This window comes from Physeter macrocephalus, chromosome 14, assembly GCF_002837175.3.
Source record: "Physeter macrocephalus isolate SW-GA chromosome 14, ASM283717v5, whole genome shotgun sequence".
NCBI classification, from domain to species: domain Eukaryota; kingdom Metazoa; phylum Chordata; class Mammalia; order Artiodactyla; family Physeteridae; genus Physeter; species Physeter macrocephalus.
In genome coordinates, this window is record NC_041227.1 from 22,484,940 (window position 1) to 22,503,459 (window position 18,520).

General features: G+C 46.0%; 1 protein-coding gene across 1 annotated transcript; it reads left to right on the plus strand.

Moving 5' to 3' along the window:
- The first annotated feature begins 1,985 nt into the window (after positions 1-1,985).
- On the plus strand, positions 1,986-18,184 carry GSS (glutathione synthetase). The gene is made up of 12 exons (XM_028499565.2): positions 1,986-2,062; positions 2,179-2,324; positions 4,590-4,665; positions 4,966-5,105; positions 5,808-5,924; positions 9,386-9,466; positions 9,564-9,641; positions 11,606-11,672; positions 14,342-14,536; positions 15,023-15,104; positions 16,545-16,734; positions 17,625-18,184. Exons 2-12 carry the CDS (start codon positions 2,257-2,259, stop codon positions 17,746-17,748), a joined length of 1,218 nt encoding a protein of 405 aa, XP_028355366.1. The 5' UTR covers positions 1,986-2,062; positions 2,179-2,256; the 3' UTR covers positions 17,749-18,184.
- Positions 18,185-18,520: the final 336 nt, after the last annotated feature.

Sequence of the window (18,520 nt, forward strand, 5' to 3'; positions counted from 1 at the left end):
ATGAATATAGATGCAAAAATCCTCAACAAAATACTAGCAAACAGAATCCAACAACACATTAAAAGGATCATACACCACGATCAAGTGAGATTTATCCCAGGGATGCAAGGATTCTTCAATATATGCAAATCAATCAATGTGATACACCATATTAACAAATTGAAGAATAAAAACCATATGGTCATCTCAACAGATACAGAAAAAGCTTTTGGCAAAATTCAACACCATTTATTGTTAAAAAAAAAACTCTCCAGAAAGTGGGCATAGAGGGAACCTACCTCAGTATAATGAAGGCAATCCCACTACTGGGCAAATACCCTGAGAAAACCATAATTCAAAAAGCAACCTAAGTGTCCATCGACAGATGAATGGATAAAGAAGATGTGGCACATACATACAATGGAATATTACTCAACCATAAAAAGAAACGAAATTGAGTTATTTGTAGTGCAGTGGATGGACCTAGAGTCTGTCATACAGAGTGAAGTAAGTCAAAAAGAGAAAAACATACTGTATGCTAACACATATATATGGAGTCTTAAAAAAAAAAAGGTTCTGAAGAACCTAGGGGCAGGACAGGAATAAAGACACAGATGTAGAGAATGGACTTGAGGACACAGGGAGTGGGAAGGGTAAGCTGGGACGAAGTGAGAGAGTGGCATGGACATATATACACTACCAAATGTAAAATAGATAGCCAGTGGGAAGCAGCCACATTGCACAGGGAGATCAGCTCAGTGCTTTGTGTCCACCTAGAGATGTGGGACAGGGAGGGTGGGAGACGCAAGAAGGAGGAGATATGGGGATATATGTATATGTATAGCTGATTCACTTTGTTATACAGCAGAAGCTAACACACCATTGTAAAGCAATTATACTCCAATAAAGATGTTAAAAAAATAAAATAAAAAGAATGAGAGTGCTCTATTTGAATATATTCGGAAATGTCTCTGAAATATTTATAAAGCTAAGGACAGAACAATGTATGTATTATATGCTTGTGTGTGTGTAAAAAATAGAGAATATATGTATGTATACATATACATTAGTCTAGAAGGATATGTGAGACACTAGTATACCATTTGCCTCTGGGGAGGAGAACTGGGTCATTGGGGCTAGGGTGGGAGTGAGATGTACTTTTCACTATGTATCCTTGTGTCTTTTTTGAATATATATCATGTGTTTGTATTATCCATTCAAAATAATAATTTTTTAAAAAATAAATATATAAATGCCAAGTTCTAACACCCTTAACTCATACTACTATAATGACAAGCATATTAACTCAGAGGTTAGACTCAGGAATGCTTCAGAATATAAGCACAAAGTCATAATATAAGTCACAAAGTCATCTTACCTTCTCTTACCCAAGTTCTAGTTCATTTGTTGTTGGAAATCTCAGAATGCATTATCCCCTTCTAAAAATAGTATTCTAGATGGTATTTAGGTTTCCTGGCTCTGCCAAAGTCCAGAGAACTCAGAATGCAGCTGAACTCCAGGCCTGGCAACCTGGGTCACCATCTCCAATACTGGGGGGAAACCACTCCTGGCTCCTTCTCTGGAGACCAGAGTCCACTTCTGCTGCAGCCCTACCTGCAGGACTCTCCCTCTCCCCCAACCACAAGGCAAGGGGACGGGGCTTGGATATGAACTAGCTAAGAGAATGTGTGTGCGCGTGTGCGTGTGCGTGTGTGTGTGTATGTATGGTGGTGGTTGTTTAGTAACATTCATGGTTCAAATCCCAGTGTCACTTATTAGCTTTATATAATTTAATAACTAAGTCTCTCTGAGACTTAGTTCCCTTATCTATTTATTAGGTATAGATAATAATAGTATCTTTCCCATAGGGTTAAATGATGAATCCATGTAAAGTATTTAAAACAGTGCTGAGCACACAGTCAGTGCTCAATAATTTTTTGGTTTGTTTGTCTTCTAGACTTTGTAATATTTTATCTCTTTACATTAAAAAAAAAAAAATCAGAAGCAAAATGGCCAAAAACAAAGTCTGCAAATTCTCTTTATACCCATTCCTCGTCCTGTTCTCCTCCCTACCTTCCCAGAGGTAACCACTATTCTGTAGTTTGTGTGTCCTCAATACACTTTCCATGGGGTTATGTTTGCAGGAAGACAACCCATTCACAGGTGTTCTACCCGTGCCCACTCTCTCTTCTCGATCAGGTGGTGAGCTATGCCCCATTCACACTCTTCCCCTCACTGGTCCCGAGTGCCCTGCTGGAGCAGGCCTATGCTGTGCAAATGGACTTCAACCTGCTGGTGGATGCTGTCAGCCAGAACGCTGCCTTTCTGGAGCAAACTCTCTCCAGGTACATGGCAGTGGGGCTTCGGGGGCTGTGAGGTGCTAGAACCAAGGGATTGGAAGACTGGGGAGTCAGGAGCTATTACTCAGGCAGATGACTTGGTGGGGTGGGGGACAGGTACTCCCCAGGAGAAACAAAAATTTGTAGAATAGATGTTAGGAGACCTGGCTTCTAACCCTGGCACTACCACTTATTTATATGGCCTCAAGCAAGTTCCTCTCTTTCTCTGGGCCTCAATTTCTTCATCTGTAAAATGGGAGGTTGGCCTAAATCTAAGGTCCCTTCCAACACTGACATTCTGTGATTCTCTGACCCATGACCCCCCTGCTTTGAAGACTGAAATTTCCATTTGTAATTAGAGAGAGTCAACCTAGTTTTAGAGAAAACAGAGGGCAGGAAGGGTTATGGGTTTAAAGTCAGATTTCCTACTTCTCTTAAGCAGTGACCCTTTCTTGTCACTTCAGGCCTCTTATCTCTGGGTGGGATGGGGTGCAGACTGGGCCACACCCAGTTCACGAGGATACAGAACCCCTGAAATGACTCACTCTATCCACCCCTCTCTGTCTCTTCTCCCTTGATCTTTTTTCCCCTTGAGGCCCTGGGGCAAGGGAAATTTCTTTATTTTAGAATTAAATTAGAATTAAATATGTGTGTGTGTGTATATGATTGCATGTCTCATTAATTTTTCAAAAGAAAAGAACTATTTTGTTAAACACAAAATCTTTTTTTTTTAATATTTATTTATTTGGCTGCACTGGGTCTTAGTTGCGGCATGTGGGATCCAGTTCCCCAACCAGGGATCGAACCCGGGCCCCTGCATTGGGAGCTCGGAGTCTTAACTGCTGGCCCACCAGCTAAGTCCCCACAAAATCTTTTAAAAATGTGCACATTGGTGTGAGGGTGAAATCAAGAAGGGTTCATAATGGTAAGAAGTTTGGAAACCATTGACTTGGAGCTAAAAACCCACTGAGTCCTGAATGTACAAACCTTTCCACCACCTTTTCCTCAGATCTTTCTCGGGATGGGCCTGGCTTTTGTACCTGTGATTCTAGATTGTCGGAAATATAAGCAGCCTGATTTATGACCTTTATCCTAAAGCTGCAGTTATGTGTGAGACCTTCCCTGCAGCCCATCTCTGCAGCCCCTGTCTTCCCTATTACCCTCTCCTCTGAAATACACACAAACCCTAGCTTGTAAGGGAGAAAAGGCCCAGGGTCACATGAGCTAGAATAGCAAACTAGGAGAGTCCCAGCTTAGGGACTCTCCTCTTCACCAAGGGCTGCGAAACCCCATGAGAGCTGGCTGGGGAGAGAGGAACTTCAGGGCAGGCCTGAGCTACATGGGCTCAGTGGGGTCCCTGTAACAAGATGAGCCTGAGAGTTAGGCTTGAGCAGGCATGCAGAGACCACCCTGAATCTTGAGAGGCAACAAGTTAGTTACCTGTGGGTGTTTCTTCCTAAGGCTCCAGAAAACCATACTGGCTGGGTCCTACCTCATGTCACATGTCACAGTAGCACACTGGGCCATGATGATGAGCTAGCAGAGACATGGTCCCCATCCTCATGTGGTTTATAGTCAAATAGGAGAGACAATACTAGTCATCACACAAATAAAATGGAAAATTACAACTGCAATCAGTGCTATAAAGGGGATCTGACCCAGATAGGGGTCAGAGGAAATGATATCATATAAGGACTGGTTGAAGAAAAAAATTAGGATATTTAGCTTGAGTCAGAAAAACCTGTTGGGGCACAGGGCATAACTGCTGTCTTCTAATCTCTGAGTGCTGCCATGGAAGAGGTGGAAAAGACTTGTCCTGGGAGGTCCCAGAACATAGGGGAAGCTACGGAGAGTTAATGTTAGGTCAACTAGAAAGCTTACCAACTACAGAATGGTCATATCGTATGCCAGTTGTGAATTCTTCTTGGGACCACACACTGTGTTCAATTCTGTACATGTAATATCTCATTTACTCTTCACTACAACTCTCTGTTATAAATATAATTATATTCCTCTTCATTTTACAGATGAGCAAACTGAAGCATAGAGGTGACATGGTTGTCTGAGGTTGCCCAATAGTGAGTGGTAGAGCTGGGATTTGAACCCAAGTCATCTGGCTCTAAAGCTGGGTTCTAAACCACTCTTCTCTACAGGGTTGGTGTGGGTGTTCAATTTTGAGCCAGTAGACCCAGAGAGGATTCAGGAGACAATGGAAATCCTTGACCTTTAATGTTCGATGTAGCCTAGAAAATACTCTGTTTCCTCTTTCAGCACCATCAAAAGGGACAACTTTACTGCTCATCTCTTTGACATCCACAAGCAAGTCCTGAAAGAGGGCATTGCCCAGGTAACCATTCCCCACTTCACCCCAGTCTGGGACCTGCCCCTCCCATCTCATTCTCTTTTTTCTTTTTAACCAGAAGAATTTGGCCTAGTCCCTGAGCTAATGGGAATCTGCTTCTCATTGGTCCCCACTGGGTTTATACATTAGTGGCCAATCCTGGAATGTCCCAAAGAATGATTCCACTGGGTTTGGGAGTGTTAGCTGGCACCTCTGCGTAGAGTTCATGGTACCTGTCTGCTCTGTGGCTAGGCCCTCAGAGTCAGCCCCTGGGCAAACGTCCTCAGCCTTCAGTTTTCCCCACAGACGGTGTTCCTGGGCCTGAATCGCTCAGACTACATGTTCCAGCGCAACACAGATGGCTCTGCAGCTCTGAAACAGATTGAAATCAACACCATCTCTGCCAGCTTTGGAGGCCTAGCCTCCCGGACCCCTGCTGTGCATCGGTGGGTCCCTTGGGCAATCCTGGGCACACTAGTGAGGTGTCAGCCTGATGAGCCTACAATCATAGGTGGGGGCAGGGATCTCCAACACTGACTGTGCCTTCCTGGGCCTTGGGTCATGTGTTTCCACCTCGTAGCACAGTTTCAACTTGTAATTAGGTCTTGGTGTGTCAGAGAAAGAAGGGACCTCAGGGTTCATCTGGTCCTGCCCCTTCATTGTACAAGTTAGTATTCCGGGCAGAAGGAACAGTATCTGTGAGGGTCCTGAGGTAAGAAAGAGGCCTGAAAGGAGGTCAGAATCCAAGGCAGAAAGGGAACAGGGGCTTCCCTTCTGAGCGCTGGACCCTAGCAACATCCACTTCTAGTCAGTAGTGATGCTCCAGGTTGCTGTGATTGCAGATGGTCTGTAGCTGGATTCCAGACAGTACCTGGGGCTCAGGGAAAGGGGTTTCAGTTCATTGGGAGGCTTGTGTGAAGTGGAAACACAGGGTCTCAGGGCTCCTCTGGGCATGTACACCAGGGGCCAGGCTTAGGGCAGCCTAACACATTCCAGCCTGAGGTGGATCCTACAAGAGCATGATGGTAGGATGCTTTTTAGTGCTCAGCTGACTCTCAAAGTGATGTTCCTATAATTATCTATGAGTCACAGGCAGAAGGGTCTTCCAGGTCCTTCCAGTTACTAAGTAGGCATCTCTCTTTCAACAGACATGTTCTCAATGTCCTGGGTAAGACCAAAGAAGCTGCCAAGGTCCTCTCCAATAATCCCAGCAAGGGATTGGCCATGGGGATTGCCAAAGCCTGGGAACTCTACGGCTCAGCCAAGTAAGGGGAAGAAAAAGTGTCAGCAGAATCCTGCTTTAGATTCAGCATTCATGGATGCAGCAACTTCTTTGCCTGACCTCATTACGAAATCATGAGGGAATTTTTCTTGAAATAGAAGCTTATACTTTGAAGTACCAAAATTATTTTAATGGAGTTTTGGGCTTCCTTCTTAAATAAGAGATGCTGATAATAATTTAATCTTTTCTCATTGGCTACAGGTGATCGTTATGACAGTCAGTGATTGCATCTTGATGTAATGCAGGGGTGCTACCTAGAGTGAGAGGGGCATGTGAGGTTGTTAGCCTGCACTAATGGCCCCAGTTATTAGGCTTTATGCTCTTATTCTTTTTTTCATAGTTTTTCTGTCTGTTTTCCTCATAGTTTTTTCTGTCTGTTTTCCTACTAACAGCTCTTACTTCTTACTGCTGTCACTTTGCTTGAATTTAGAATCTCCACTGCCATCCTTATACCTCCTTTCTGATTTGTTGTAGTTTGGGAAAGCAAATGATCTGTTATATTTGTGTCTAATGAGTGTGAGGGCCTCTTTGATGAGTAAATGCATAAACTTTGATTTAGGGATTTTATAGTATCTGTTTTAACTGTTCAGAGGCATTTTTTTTGCTTCCTTCCTATTTCTCAACCGTGTTCCAGATGTGTAAAGATGCTAGATGTTCCAGATATGACTTCTGGATAAGTGAGCGGCCACTGTACTAACAGTTATTGCTATGTTAATATAGCATTAATAGTTTACCCTTAATGAGCACCTACTAGTGCCACACTTTGTGCCAAGCTCTTCATATACACGATCTCACTGAATCCTCATTTCAAACACTCTGAGGTAGATATTATTCATCTCCCCCATTTTAAAGATGAGGAAACTGAGGTTCAGAGAAGTGAAGTGCATTGTTCAAGGTCAAGTGGTGAGTTGGTGGTAGAGCCCAGAGTCCATCTCCCTCTAGAACCTGCATTCTTAATCACTTTATTGCCTCCAAGAGAGCCTCTCTGGGCTTGTTAAGCCTCACTAAGACTCAAGAAACCTCAGACTCTGAGCATTTGGAAGTCATCAGACAAATATTTTGTCAAGTAGAACTCTTGGCTAGGTTGTATTTTAAGAGTGAAGCCAGGAGATGGGTCAGCTAGGGAACTGCTGATAGACGAATGCTGCAGAGGGTTTCTCTAGCCAGGCTGTGAATAACATGGAGAGAAAAGACTTGTGTGCTCAGAATTAGGCACTGGTAGGTAGGAGCTGTGGGGTCCCTGAGCCAGGAGTGGATTCCCTCATTTTGAGAGTCAAATAGGCACTTCTGCTGACCCAAATATAACCTTTGCTAAAGTCTGTTCTTTTCCCTGAACATCAGTTTCCGAACTTGTAAAACGGGGGTAATAATAATACCTAAAAGGATGGTAGTAAGAATTAAATGAAATCATAGATTTGAAAAATGCTTTAAAAAATTCAGTGAGGGTCATTATGTGGTACTTTCAATAATAACGATAATGATAGTAATAATTACTACCATTTAAAGAGTTTTGTTTTACAGAAGAGCAAACGGAGGGCTCAGAGAGGTTGAATAACTTGCCCAAAGTCACACAGTAAGTTCTAGTAAGTTTAGAACTCACACTTACCTGCCCCTAAAGCCTGTGTTCTCTCTACTACACTGTTCTTCTGAAAGGAATGGTCCCATAGTATAGACTGAAAAACAGGTGCAAGCATTTGTAGAGCAGATGAATTTTCATCAATTATCTCATACTTTTTTAAAGAATTTTTTAAAATTAAGCCTGGAATATGAATTATGATTTCAATTTAGACATTTATTCAAACTCTTTCAAAATATAGTGTCTGTGGTTAGAATGAGTAGGGATAAGAAAAGGGAATTCTTGATATAAAAGGTTGGGAACTATGATCTATTTAACACCCTTATCTTATACCTGGGGAAATCAGGGCCCAAGGAAAGAAACTGACTTACCCAAGGGTATACCATAGATCACTGGCAAAGCCAGCACTGGGACTCTGGAGTCCTCATTCCCAGTCAGCATGCTACTGCTACTTCACCTCCCTTAGCTGATAACTTTCCTAGACCTGCTGTCAAGAGACTGCTCAGAATTAAAGGCAGGAGGAGGTAGAATATGTTTTCCGAGTCTGAGTACGATTATTTGGCAGGAGGCTTCATTAACCAGAGCATGCAGTTCCACTTTAACCTACAGCCTTTCCTCCACCTTTTCTTGGAGGTAGGCCAGCCTGGGCCAAGTGCCACCTCCCACTCATGAGCAGAGCAGATCAGGCTACAAAGTAAAGAGCAAGGTCATTGGCCCTCGGGACTCTCTCAGGGGAAGATGACTTGTGAAAGCACCATTTCTAGGTCGTCTCTCAGATACCCAACTCAAAACCAAGACTGCTTAATGTCATGTCTGACCTCAAGAGATTTCAGGCAGGCCAGGAGAAGGGGCATACTAGGACCTGTGTTTTAGCTAAGTGGAAAGGAGTCAGGCAGAGTGTAGTCCAAGATGTTCAGCTGAGGGAGGGAGAAGCAGAGATAGACAAGAGGCCAAGTATGGGAGGTCAGGAATCCACACTTAAAATCCTAAGCCAAGTCTGCCCACCCAAGAGCTCAGCAAGAAGCCTTGGGCACAAAGCAATACAGCTACAGCAAAAATGGAGTTTGGTACTGCTGAGCAGTGACACTAAGAGAGTCTGGTGGGAGACACCTGGACCTGTTCTTGACAACTGAAAACAGCTTGGTTGGTAGCCAAACAGACAGTTCTTTGGCATTAGCACTTCCCTGAGTCCTCGAGCTCTTGCTCCTTTAAGAAACATGTGGGTAAGCAGAAAGGAAGAGGCCAGGTAAGCCCCAGTGGTCCCGTTAATACTGTGGGACCAAACGTGGCCCTGGGTACCTCACAGAAATGTTGGGAGGCCCCAGGAGATAATGCCTTATTCATAGTTTTCTCTATAGTGTTTCTGTAGGATTCCATTGAGCTATTCTTTTTTTTTTTTTCTTTTTGAAAGAATCACACACTCTTTTATTATATGCTTCACAATCTAGCAATAGGGTCATTATCCCCTAACCCCCAGCATTGTTCTTTTATAAAATATTCTTCAGTACTCTTACCTCTTTATTCTTCCAGAAGAACTTGGAATCATTATGTCAAATTCTAAGAAAAAGTCCTCTTGGGTTTTTGAGATGGTTTTAAATCTAAATTTTAATTTGCACAGAAGATTGACATCGTTACAATATTTCATCTACCTACTGGAGAAGGGGCAGAGACATGTCCATTTTTTCAAGTTTCCTATATTCAGGAAATAATGTGTTGTCACCTCAGGTGTCTATGCCTGAGGCAGTCCTGAGTAGAGAGAATATCTCCTCTTTCAGGGAAGCCGTGTTCTCATTCTCACTTCTGAGGGGGTGGGATGGAGGGAAGACAAGATTTGTAGCCACCTTGGGCCACCTGTGCTCTTTCCCCAGCGCTCGGGTGCTACTGATTGCCCAAGAGAAGGAAAGGAATATATTTGACCAGCGTGCCGTAGAGAATGAGCTACTGGCCAGGTAAGTCAAGGAGGGGAGACCTCCAGATGTAGCCCCAGGACTGGGGAGAGCCACTCAGAACAGAGCATCCACTCTGAGCCTTGCCCATCTTTCCCAGGAATATCCATGTAATCCGGCGAAAGTTTGAAGATGTCTCCGAAAAGGGGTCTCTAGACCAGGACCGAAGACTGTTTATGTAAGTGTCCAGGGAGCATTCCCCAAGGATCCAATAGAGGGCTGATTTAGGAAACTCATCCTGCTGCCCACTTCCCCTAAATAATCCTTTCTTCTGGGAGATGTGATGGCTTGCTTCCTTCTGTCTGAACTTTAGGGTGAACTCTGAAAATATCCCACCATCCCAGGAAATTTTGGAGAAGCCAAGTTCTGCTTCTAACGGGTTGTATCAGAGCTATTGACATTCTGGATAACCTTGGTTTTCATATGCCTCTGGGCTCCCAAAAGTTTTCTTGCCCTTCTTGGCTAGTCAAGTCAGACCTGGGCAGTTGGGTTGGGCAGTCAAGGAGCAAGAGGAGTAGCCAGCTCATTCTTTGCTTGGTCTGGGAGTTGCTTTCTGAGGTCTCATGCAAGACCTCACAGGGCCTGGATTTGTGTTCCAAGCCAGGCCCTGTGCTTCCCTTCAGGGGCCACCACCAAGTGACTTCAGTATCACATATTTGGGTAGCATTGCTTACAGTACACATATTTGGACCTGGAAATGTGTGATTCTTAAAATTAAGAACCTCCTGGGCTTCCCTGGTGGCGCAGTGGTTGAGAGTCCCCCTGCCGATGCAGGGGACACGAGTTCGTGCCCCGGTCCGGGAAGATCCCACATGCCGCGGAGCGGCTGGGCCTGTGAGCCATGGCCGCTGAGCCTGCACGTCCGGAGCCTGTGCTCCGCAACGGGAGAGGCCACAACAGTGAGAGGCCCGCGTAACGCAAAAAACAAAAACAGAAACAAAAACAAAAAAAAATTAAGAACCTCCTGGCATTTCACAATACTACTTACTATTTTCAAAGTGTGCTTTTATCTTAACAAAACAGTCATTAATTTACTTTCCAGATAAATCAAACAATATCAAATAAATCAAAGAAAAGGGGAAGAAGTTGAAAAAGACAGTATGTGGCTTAACTAGATTCATATTTTGCATCTCCCCACCCTCACCCACTACCATTTAAAAACATCAGCTACTTTAAGCAGTGTAAATACAAGTGTGTTTTGCTATAATATGATTATATATAGCAATATGATTCTGCTGCTCAGTAATTTTGAGCCCACTTTAAAAAAATTTACCTAATTTGATTCTGGTTGCCTTCGGCCTTACTAGAATGACTCTAGATCTGGAATATTAGAAAGCATTCCCCACTGCATACCTCCATTTTTTAGTGGAAGCATTGATGGTGTGTGGGTGTCTACTTTCATACTTCCAATGAATCCCTGTTCAGGCTACCCCTGTGCACTGACTTTCAAAGAAGCCAAATGCATTTTGATGCACGCTGAAATAGATTGAACCACTGAATACATCAGTTGTTTTTGTTTTTGTTTTTTTGCGGTACGCGGGCCCCTCACCGCTGCGGCCTTTCCTGCTGCGGAGCACAGGCTCCGGACGCGCAAGCCCAGCGGCCATGGCCCACGGGCCCAGCCGCTCCGCGGTATGTGGGATCCTCCCGGACCGGGGCACAAACCCGCGTCCCCCGCACCGGCAGGCGGACTCTCAACCACTGCGCCACCAGGGAAGCCCTGAATACATCAGTTTTATTTTTATTTTTTATCTCTTATAAATTTATTTATTTTATTTTATTTATTTTTGGCTGTGTTGGGTCTTCGTTGCTGCACACGGGCTTTCTCTAGTTGGGGCGAGCGGGGGCTACTCTTCGTTGCGGTGCGGGGGCTTCTCATTGTGGTGGCTTCTCTTGTTGCGGAGCACCGGCTCTAGGCGCACGGGCTTCAGTAATTGTGGCTCACGGGCTCTAGAGCGCAGGCTCAGTAGTTGTGGCGCACAGGCTTAGTTGCTCCACGGCATGTGGGATCTTCCCGGACCAGCGCTCAAACCCGTGTCCCCTGCATTGGCAGGCAGATTCTGAACCACTGCGCCACTAGGGAAGTCCCTGAACACATTAGTTTTAATTTAACACAACAGCTTTCTCCATCCTGTGTTTTAGGGACGGCCAGGAAGTTGCTGTGGTTTACTTCCGGGATGGCTACATGCCAAGTCATTACAGTCTACAGGTTGGTACTTTCTGTTAGACCATTCTTTGCCTCTGGGACCTACCATTGTTCTTCAGAGATTCAACTCAGGTGTCACAACAACCTAGGTTATTTCCTGAGCTCTGGCTTCAGTTCTTCCTCAGGGAACTTGCTGCTGAACTTCCTATCCTCCCACAAGCTTTTTGCTGCCTCTCACTCTCTACACACAATCTTCTAGAATCTGAATCCTCAGGAAACCACAATGCACCAGCCATTCACACTGTTTGTAGGGATATGCTGGTAAATGTGTAACAATGATCTTTCTGTGGAGACAAGCCCATATTTGTAGCATTTTCTGATTTCTAGGTTGTAACTACTCCCATCCTGGCCAGTTTCAAAGCTACCTATCTTAACGTCTCTGAACAGAGCTGGGAAGAGATGGGTCCAGTCAGCTCTCACTAGCCAATGCAAACCAGTGCCACTACACCACTGACCATTTCCTTCTTGCCAACTCTTACTTCTCTTTTATCTGCATCAGAAAGTTTTTATCTGCTGTCCATTCATGTTAACGACAGTAATGATAATATCACCTTAGCTTGCTATCCTACCAGGTAGTTTCAAAATTACATTCCACATCCACTATTTCATTTAATCCTTATAACCACTCTGTGAGGTGTGTAATTATCCCCATTATATAGATGGAGAAACTAAGGTTTGAGAGATGCAGGTGCTTATCTAAGGTCCCACAGAGAGTTCCCAAACTTTCTGACTCTCAGTCCAGTGGCTTTCCTAGTATATCATTCTCCTCCCCCTGCCCCTAATCCACAGCATGGAGAAGCTAAGAAGCCCTACTTTCAGTTGGGAGAAGGTAAAGGAGAAAATAAGTTAGAAAATACCATAAGCAGTAGTCTGGGGGTCATGAGCATTTGGCTCTGCCTCTGTGTGACCAGGGGCAGGTTCCTGACCCTTTCTGGGCTCAGTTTCTATAAGGTGAGGAAACTACAATAGAAAATTGAGGGAGCTCCTTCCAGATTGATAATTCTTTGAATGTAAGATCCTCCCTAAGGCCCAGCTGTATAGGGATCTGCCTCTTGTCTCCTTTTCAACCTCATTGCATGCCATCCCTCCACCTCACTCCCACCTTGCAGCCACACAGGTTTGTCAATCCCACTGTCTATTGGGAAAATGTCCTGGTTCCAGGACAAGGGGTTTGGGGAAAGGGCCAAAGAAAACTTTACTGAGTTAACAAGGAGGGAAATTAGTGCATAAGGAGGAGAACATTTTTAGGGAACTGAAGACCTCAGACCAGTTTTAGACATGGTGGTGAATCTGCTAGGCTTAGTGAATTGCTAGGTGACCATGAGCAAGGCCCTGCTCATCTCTGAGTTTTGCTTTCCCTACTTTCCACAATGGCGTACTTTTCTGGGTTTTTCTCTGCTATTCAGGGTACCTTTAACTCTACCCAGAACACTAGCCTAGTTGTTAGGTGGCTGGGGTTATTGGTGAAGACCAGGCAGAGATGCTGCAGGTGGACTGACTACATCAAAGAAAGGACAGCATGCGTGGGGGGTGAGAGTGGGATGGGGGTGGGTGTGGTGTTCCTCAGGCCATAGCCCTGATCCTGCTGTGGGCAGTTTGATGTGGTCTGGCGTCAAGGACAGACTGTCCCTCTAGTGCCTGAGAATGGGGACTAGAGCTGGGAGGCATGATCCTCTGCTGTTTCCCTGCCTCTCACACCCTAAACTCCTGGCCCACCAGACTATTCATCCTGCGATTACTCACCTGCAGACCTTTGCTCATATTATCCTGTTAACCTTAATACCTCTTCCCCGTTGAGTCTCACCTGTCAGACTCTACCTGTCCACTCAATTTCACCTCATTAAACAACAATAACAAATATTTATTGAGCACCTACAAAGCTTCAGGCACTGTGTTAGACACTAGGGATACAACAGGAAATGAGACAGACAAGGGTCCTTATGGAGCTCACAGTTTGGTCAGGGAGATGGTCATCAGAAAGTAAACAAAAGTAGAAAAAATGGTTTTTTCTAGCTAGGGGAAACTCTTTGAAACAACAGGGTGAAAACACAGAGAATTATGGGGAAACCCACATTAAATAGGGTGGTTTGAGAAGATGACTTTGAGCCAAGATTTAAGGATGAGAGGGATCCAGCCATCCATCAGAAAAGCCAAAATGACAAGAATTCCAGGCAGAGGGAAATGCAGCAAATGCAAAGGCCCTGAGGTGGAAACGACATTTGTGTTTGAGGACTGACAAACCTGTGTGGCTGCGAGGTGGGAGTGAGGTGGAGGGATGGCATGGAATGAGGCTGAAAAGGAGACAAGAGGCAGATCCTTACAGGATCTTATAGGCCGTGGTAAGGAGTTTGTATTTTATTTGTAGTACAGTAGGAAGCTGAGCTCATAAACAAGTGTCCCACCCCTTTCAAACCTCTTCATCAATTGTTCTACACCTTTTCACCTTTTGTCATTTTCCCTTTTAATTATAGTCATGTGTCATTGTGCTAGACCATAAGCTCCATAAGGGCAAGAATCCTGCATGATAGGAGTGGCCATACCTGCCTCACAAGGATGTTGCAATGACCTTGAGAGATAATGAATGTGAGGATACCTGGCACCTGATGGATGCTCATTAAAGGCCAGCCAAAGTAAAATAAAGTAGAATTCCTTTTGGTTTCTTCTCTCTGCAGAACTGGGAAGCACGGCTGCTGCTGGAGAGGTCACGTGCTGTCAAGTGCCCGGACATTGCCACACAGCTGGCTGGGACTAAGAAGGTGCAACAGGAGCTGAGCAGATCAGGCATGCTGGAGGTGTTGCTCCCCGGCCAGCCTGAGGCCGTGGCCCGCCTCCGTGCCACCTTTGCTGGCCTCTACTCACTGGACATGGTGCGTGGACAGCCCGCTTGTCCCACCACAGGCCCCCTAGGTATCAGGGACCCAGAGCCCAATGTGTTGTGGAGGCTGGTACTGGCACTGGGCTGGACTTGGGTCAGTGATGCTCTGAGAAAACTCCTAGAGCCCTGGGAAGGAGGGCTGGAATCCATTGTAAGCTCCCACAGCAAAGGTGGAGATGGGAACGGTAACCAGGGGAAGGGGCTGAGGTAGACAGCAAGAATTGAGGAATATCTGTACCCGTTTTCCAGACCTCCTGCTGCTCCTGAACTGTTGCCCAAGAAAGCTTGTTGTCACTGTACTCACTGCTACAGGGGGCTTGCTGGGGTCATATCCAGATAGTAGCATCCAGCCTAAAGGGGCTTATGGCTCTTCCTCCTCCTGCTCTTCCTCTGATGCTGCTCTACACAACCAGCAGGACCTTGGCTCCTGCCTCTTTGGCCCAAGACTGCTAGTGACTGCTTTCTTGCCTCCTGCCAGGGTGAAGAAGGGGACCAGGCTATCACTGAGGCCATTGCTGCCCCTAGCTGCTTCGTGCTAAAGCCCCAGAGAGAGGGTGGAGGTAGGTGGTTCCCCCTTTGCAGGGCTGCTCAGTGAAAGGGGGCCAGCAGGCTGTCACCAGTGCTGATCTGCACTTGCTATGGGCATGGTCCCAGGCTCTGGGGGATACAAGAGGAACTGACACATGTCCCCACCTTGGACACTGTCCCAGGAGACCCTGTGGTCAAGTGCAGTGGAGCACAAGGGAATGTGTGAGGCGAACGTGATAACCACTACACTACAGAAATGCCCGTGCACAAGGGAATGTGATTAACCAGCACTGGAGGGTTTGGGCAAGTGTAGTCTGAGGTGCCTGTGGGTGAATTGTGGGGAAGCAGGATGGGGGCATATCAGGAGGTTGGATATCTTCCTGCTTAGTTTGAACTCCTTGAGGGCAGGGATCATGTCTGCCTCATGTCTGTCTCCTGACCCAGAGGAGATGGTTTTTGATCTTGGCCTTAAGGGTTAGGTAGGAGTTTCCCAGGTGGAAAAGGGGGAAGAGTATTCCATACAGAAGAAGCAACCTCAGGCATAGGCACTAGTCCATGAAAGTGTGGTATGTTTGGAGATTAATGAGTAACTGGTCAGGTTGGAGTGCAGTGTGGGAGGTGAGAGAAGGCAGGGATTTGGGTTGGAAAAGATGCTTTGGGACCTGATTATAAAGGACGTTGAATATATGTAGGAAATTGGATTTTATCCTAAGGGTAGCGGGAAGCCATTAAAGTTTTAAGTAGGGAAGGGACACATGATTGATCTAGGATCCATGTTTCAGCCATGGTAGAGTGTGTCCTGGAATGTAGGGAGACACTGGTGGCAGAGAGACCATAGAGGAGACTGGTATAGTTGTCCAGAGAGCAACGTAGAAGGCTGGGTTCATGACAGGCAATGGAGAGGGAGGAGTTAAATGACTCAAGAATGCCTTTCACTTGATTGAGGGTAGGAAGGTCCAGGAGAAGCAGAGTCAGGCAGAAGTAATGAGTTCTTTTTGGACATGTTGAGTTTATTTTGGGAGCCCATGGGATATCTGTGATGTCTAGAGCAGGGAGCTTTAGTTAGAGATTTGGGAGTAAACAAGTTATAGGATATAGATGAAGCCTTGGAAGAGATCTCCCTGAAAAAAAAAAGTATATACATGGAGGAGAGAACAAGGGTGAAGGACTGATTCCTTGGAAACCCCAATATTTAAGAGGGGCAGGAGCCAGTTAGGAAGGCTGAGAAGGAACAGCCATAAACAGGTAAGAAGAGAACCAGGGCAGGATGGTGTGGTGGAAGGAGTGTTCGCTTGTGTAAGAGCTCTCCTGTTAAGGTGACATTTCCTCCTTGGAAGCCAGGCCTGCCCTGGGTTCACTGAGCTGGTGTGAGGAACTGAGGTCCCTGACTTGCCCACATGGCGCTAGAAGTGGGAGTACAGGGTGGAGAAGGTGGGGAGAGGGTCCAGGGTGACTGCTTAGTGGAATTGCAGGTAACAACCTATACGGGGAGGAGATGGTACAGGCCCTGGAGCGGCTGAAGGACAGCGAGGAGAGAGCCTCCTACATCCTCATGGAGAAGATAGAACCTGAACCTTTTGGGAATTGTCTACTACGACCTGGCAGCCCTGCCCGAGTGGTCCAATGCATTTCAGAGCTGGGCATCTTCGGGGTCTATGTCAGGTGAGCCAAGCAGTGTGTTTCCTTATCTAGTAAATGAGGCCAAGGATCCAAGATCTGCCCACCTCACAAGGCTGTCAAATAAAGCCCAGATGAGAAGTGCTTTGAAACTATAAAGGAAATTGCAAGTAGTATCAAGATGGGTGAGAAAATAACCCTGGACTAGGAAACCCCAGGGAAGAAAAGAATTTGGGTCCAGTCCCAGGCCACTGGGGATTCTGGGAAAAGGTGGGATGGGCCAGCTAGAGGATACTCAGTGGCTTTGAAAAGCTGAGTGGCCCCTGGATTTGGATTTGAGCACTAAAGAATCAGGAAGAGGAAGACTGGGGAATTTGTAACAGTTCCTGGTCCCTCATACCACTTACTGCAAAATACTCACACCACGGTCAGCGCAAGGAAGGAATTCCAGATCCTACCATGCTCCCCACCAGAGCCTGCCCTCTCTATTATCTTCCCCTCCAACCACTCCCCTTACAGCATCTTTGCTGGCAAGTTCCTCCCCAGCACCCCATCCCACCCCCACCACAGCCATCTTGAGAGAGAGGTAGGGAAGGAAATTTACAGCTACAGAACATGAAATGTGAGCCTGGCATCATGCTAAGTGCTGTTCCTGCTTTATTCAATCCTCATGACCATCTTGCAAAGTGAGAGATATTATCCCTATTTTAAACTGAGGAAATTGATATTTAGAAAGGCTGAGTAACTTGCTCAAAGACACAGAGCTAATAATATCCAAGCTAGGATGCAAACCCAAATCTGATTCAAAAATCCTAGCACTTTCTCAGGTGTAGTCAGTCACCCATGTACAGCTCAGCTGGGACCAGTGAAGGTCTTGGGTTTGAGGACTGAGTCCAGGTGATGGAGTTGTGTGTCTCCTGCTCCCATTTCTATAGGCAGGGAAAGACACTTGTGATGAACAAGCACGTGGGACATCTGCTTCGAACCAAAGCCATCGAGCATGCCGATGGTGGTGTGGCAGCAGGAGTGGCAGTCCTAGACAACCCATACCCTGTGTGAGGACACAGCGAGGCCTGCCCAGACTTTGCTCGAAAGACCTTCTATCCTTTGTACTTATCATTCCTCTCCTGGCTCTCCTGAGGGGCTGCCCTCCCCTTACCTTGGGAAGGTTGATCTCTTCTAGAGATTTCCAGGGTCTTCATGGAAGGGTCAATGCTGGGTACCTTCCCCACAGCTTTCCCATCTGAGAACCAGAAAAGCTGTGTTTCCCTTAGGTGCGATCTAGAGGCCCCTAAATCCTCAGGGTGTGGGTACAGCTGAAAAGAAGCTGATCTGAGGTAAGGGACCATAACACTGCCACCCTCCTGTTAGCCCATTGTCAGCCTTTCCAGCAAGTTCCAGTGCCTGACTTGGGATAGGACTGAGGGTAGGAGGAAAAGGGTAGAGGGGCACAGCCTTTTCCCACCTCTGCCTTAAATAAAACTACTTTGCTGATTCTGTGATTCCTTGGTTTGTACATTTAGGGGAGGGAGAAGCTATAATCCGAGTCGGCCCACTTCAGGTAGATTGGAGCAGGGGAAGTAACTTGGCTGTAATCAGAGTGAGTCTCCCTAGCTCCTGACCCTATGGATAGGACCCTGAAATTTCAATCCTTAGTCACTCACTAATGCTCCCACAGGATCATAGGGAAGAGAGAAGGTCTCTAGCAGGAGCCCAGGAGGGAAGGCAACCACGATGGGACATCACAGTTGTAATCTTGCTTCATTTGCTTTCCTGATTAGCTCAGGAGCTTGTCAAAGGGCCTGGAAGCCCTGCCTAGCTCTGCCTAAAC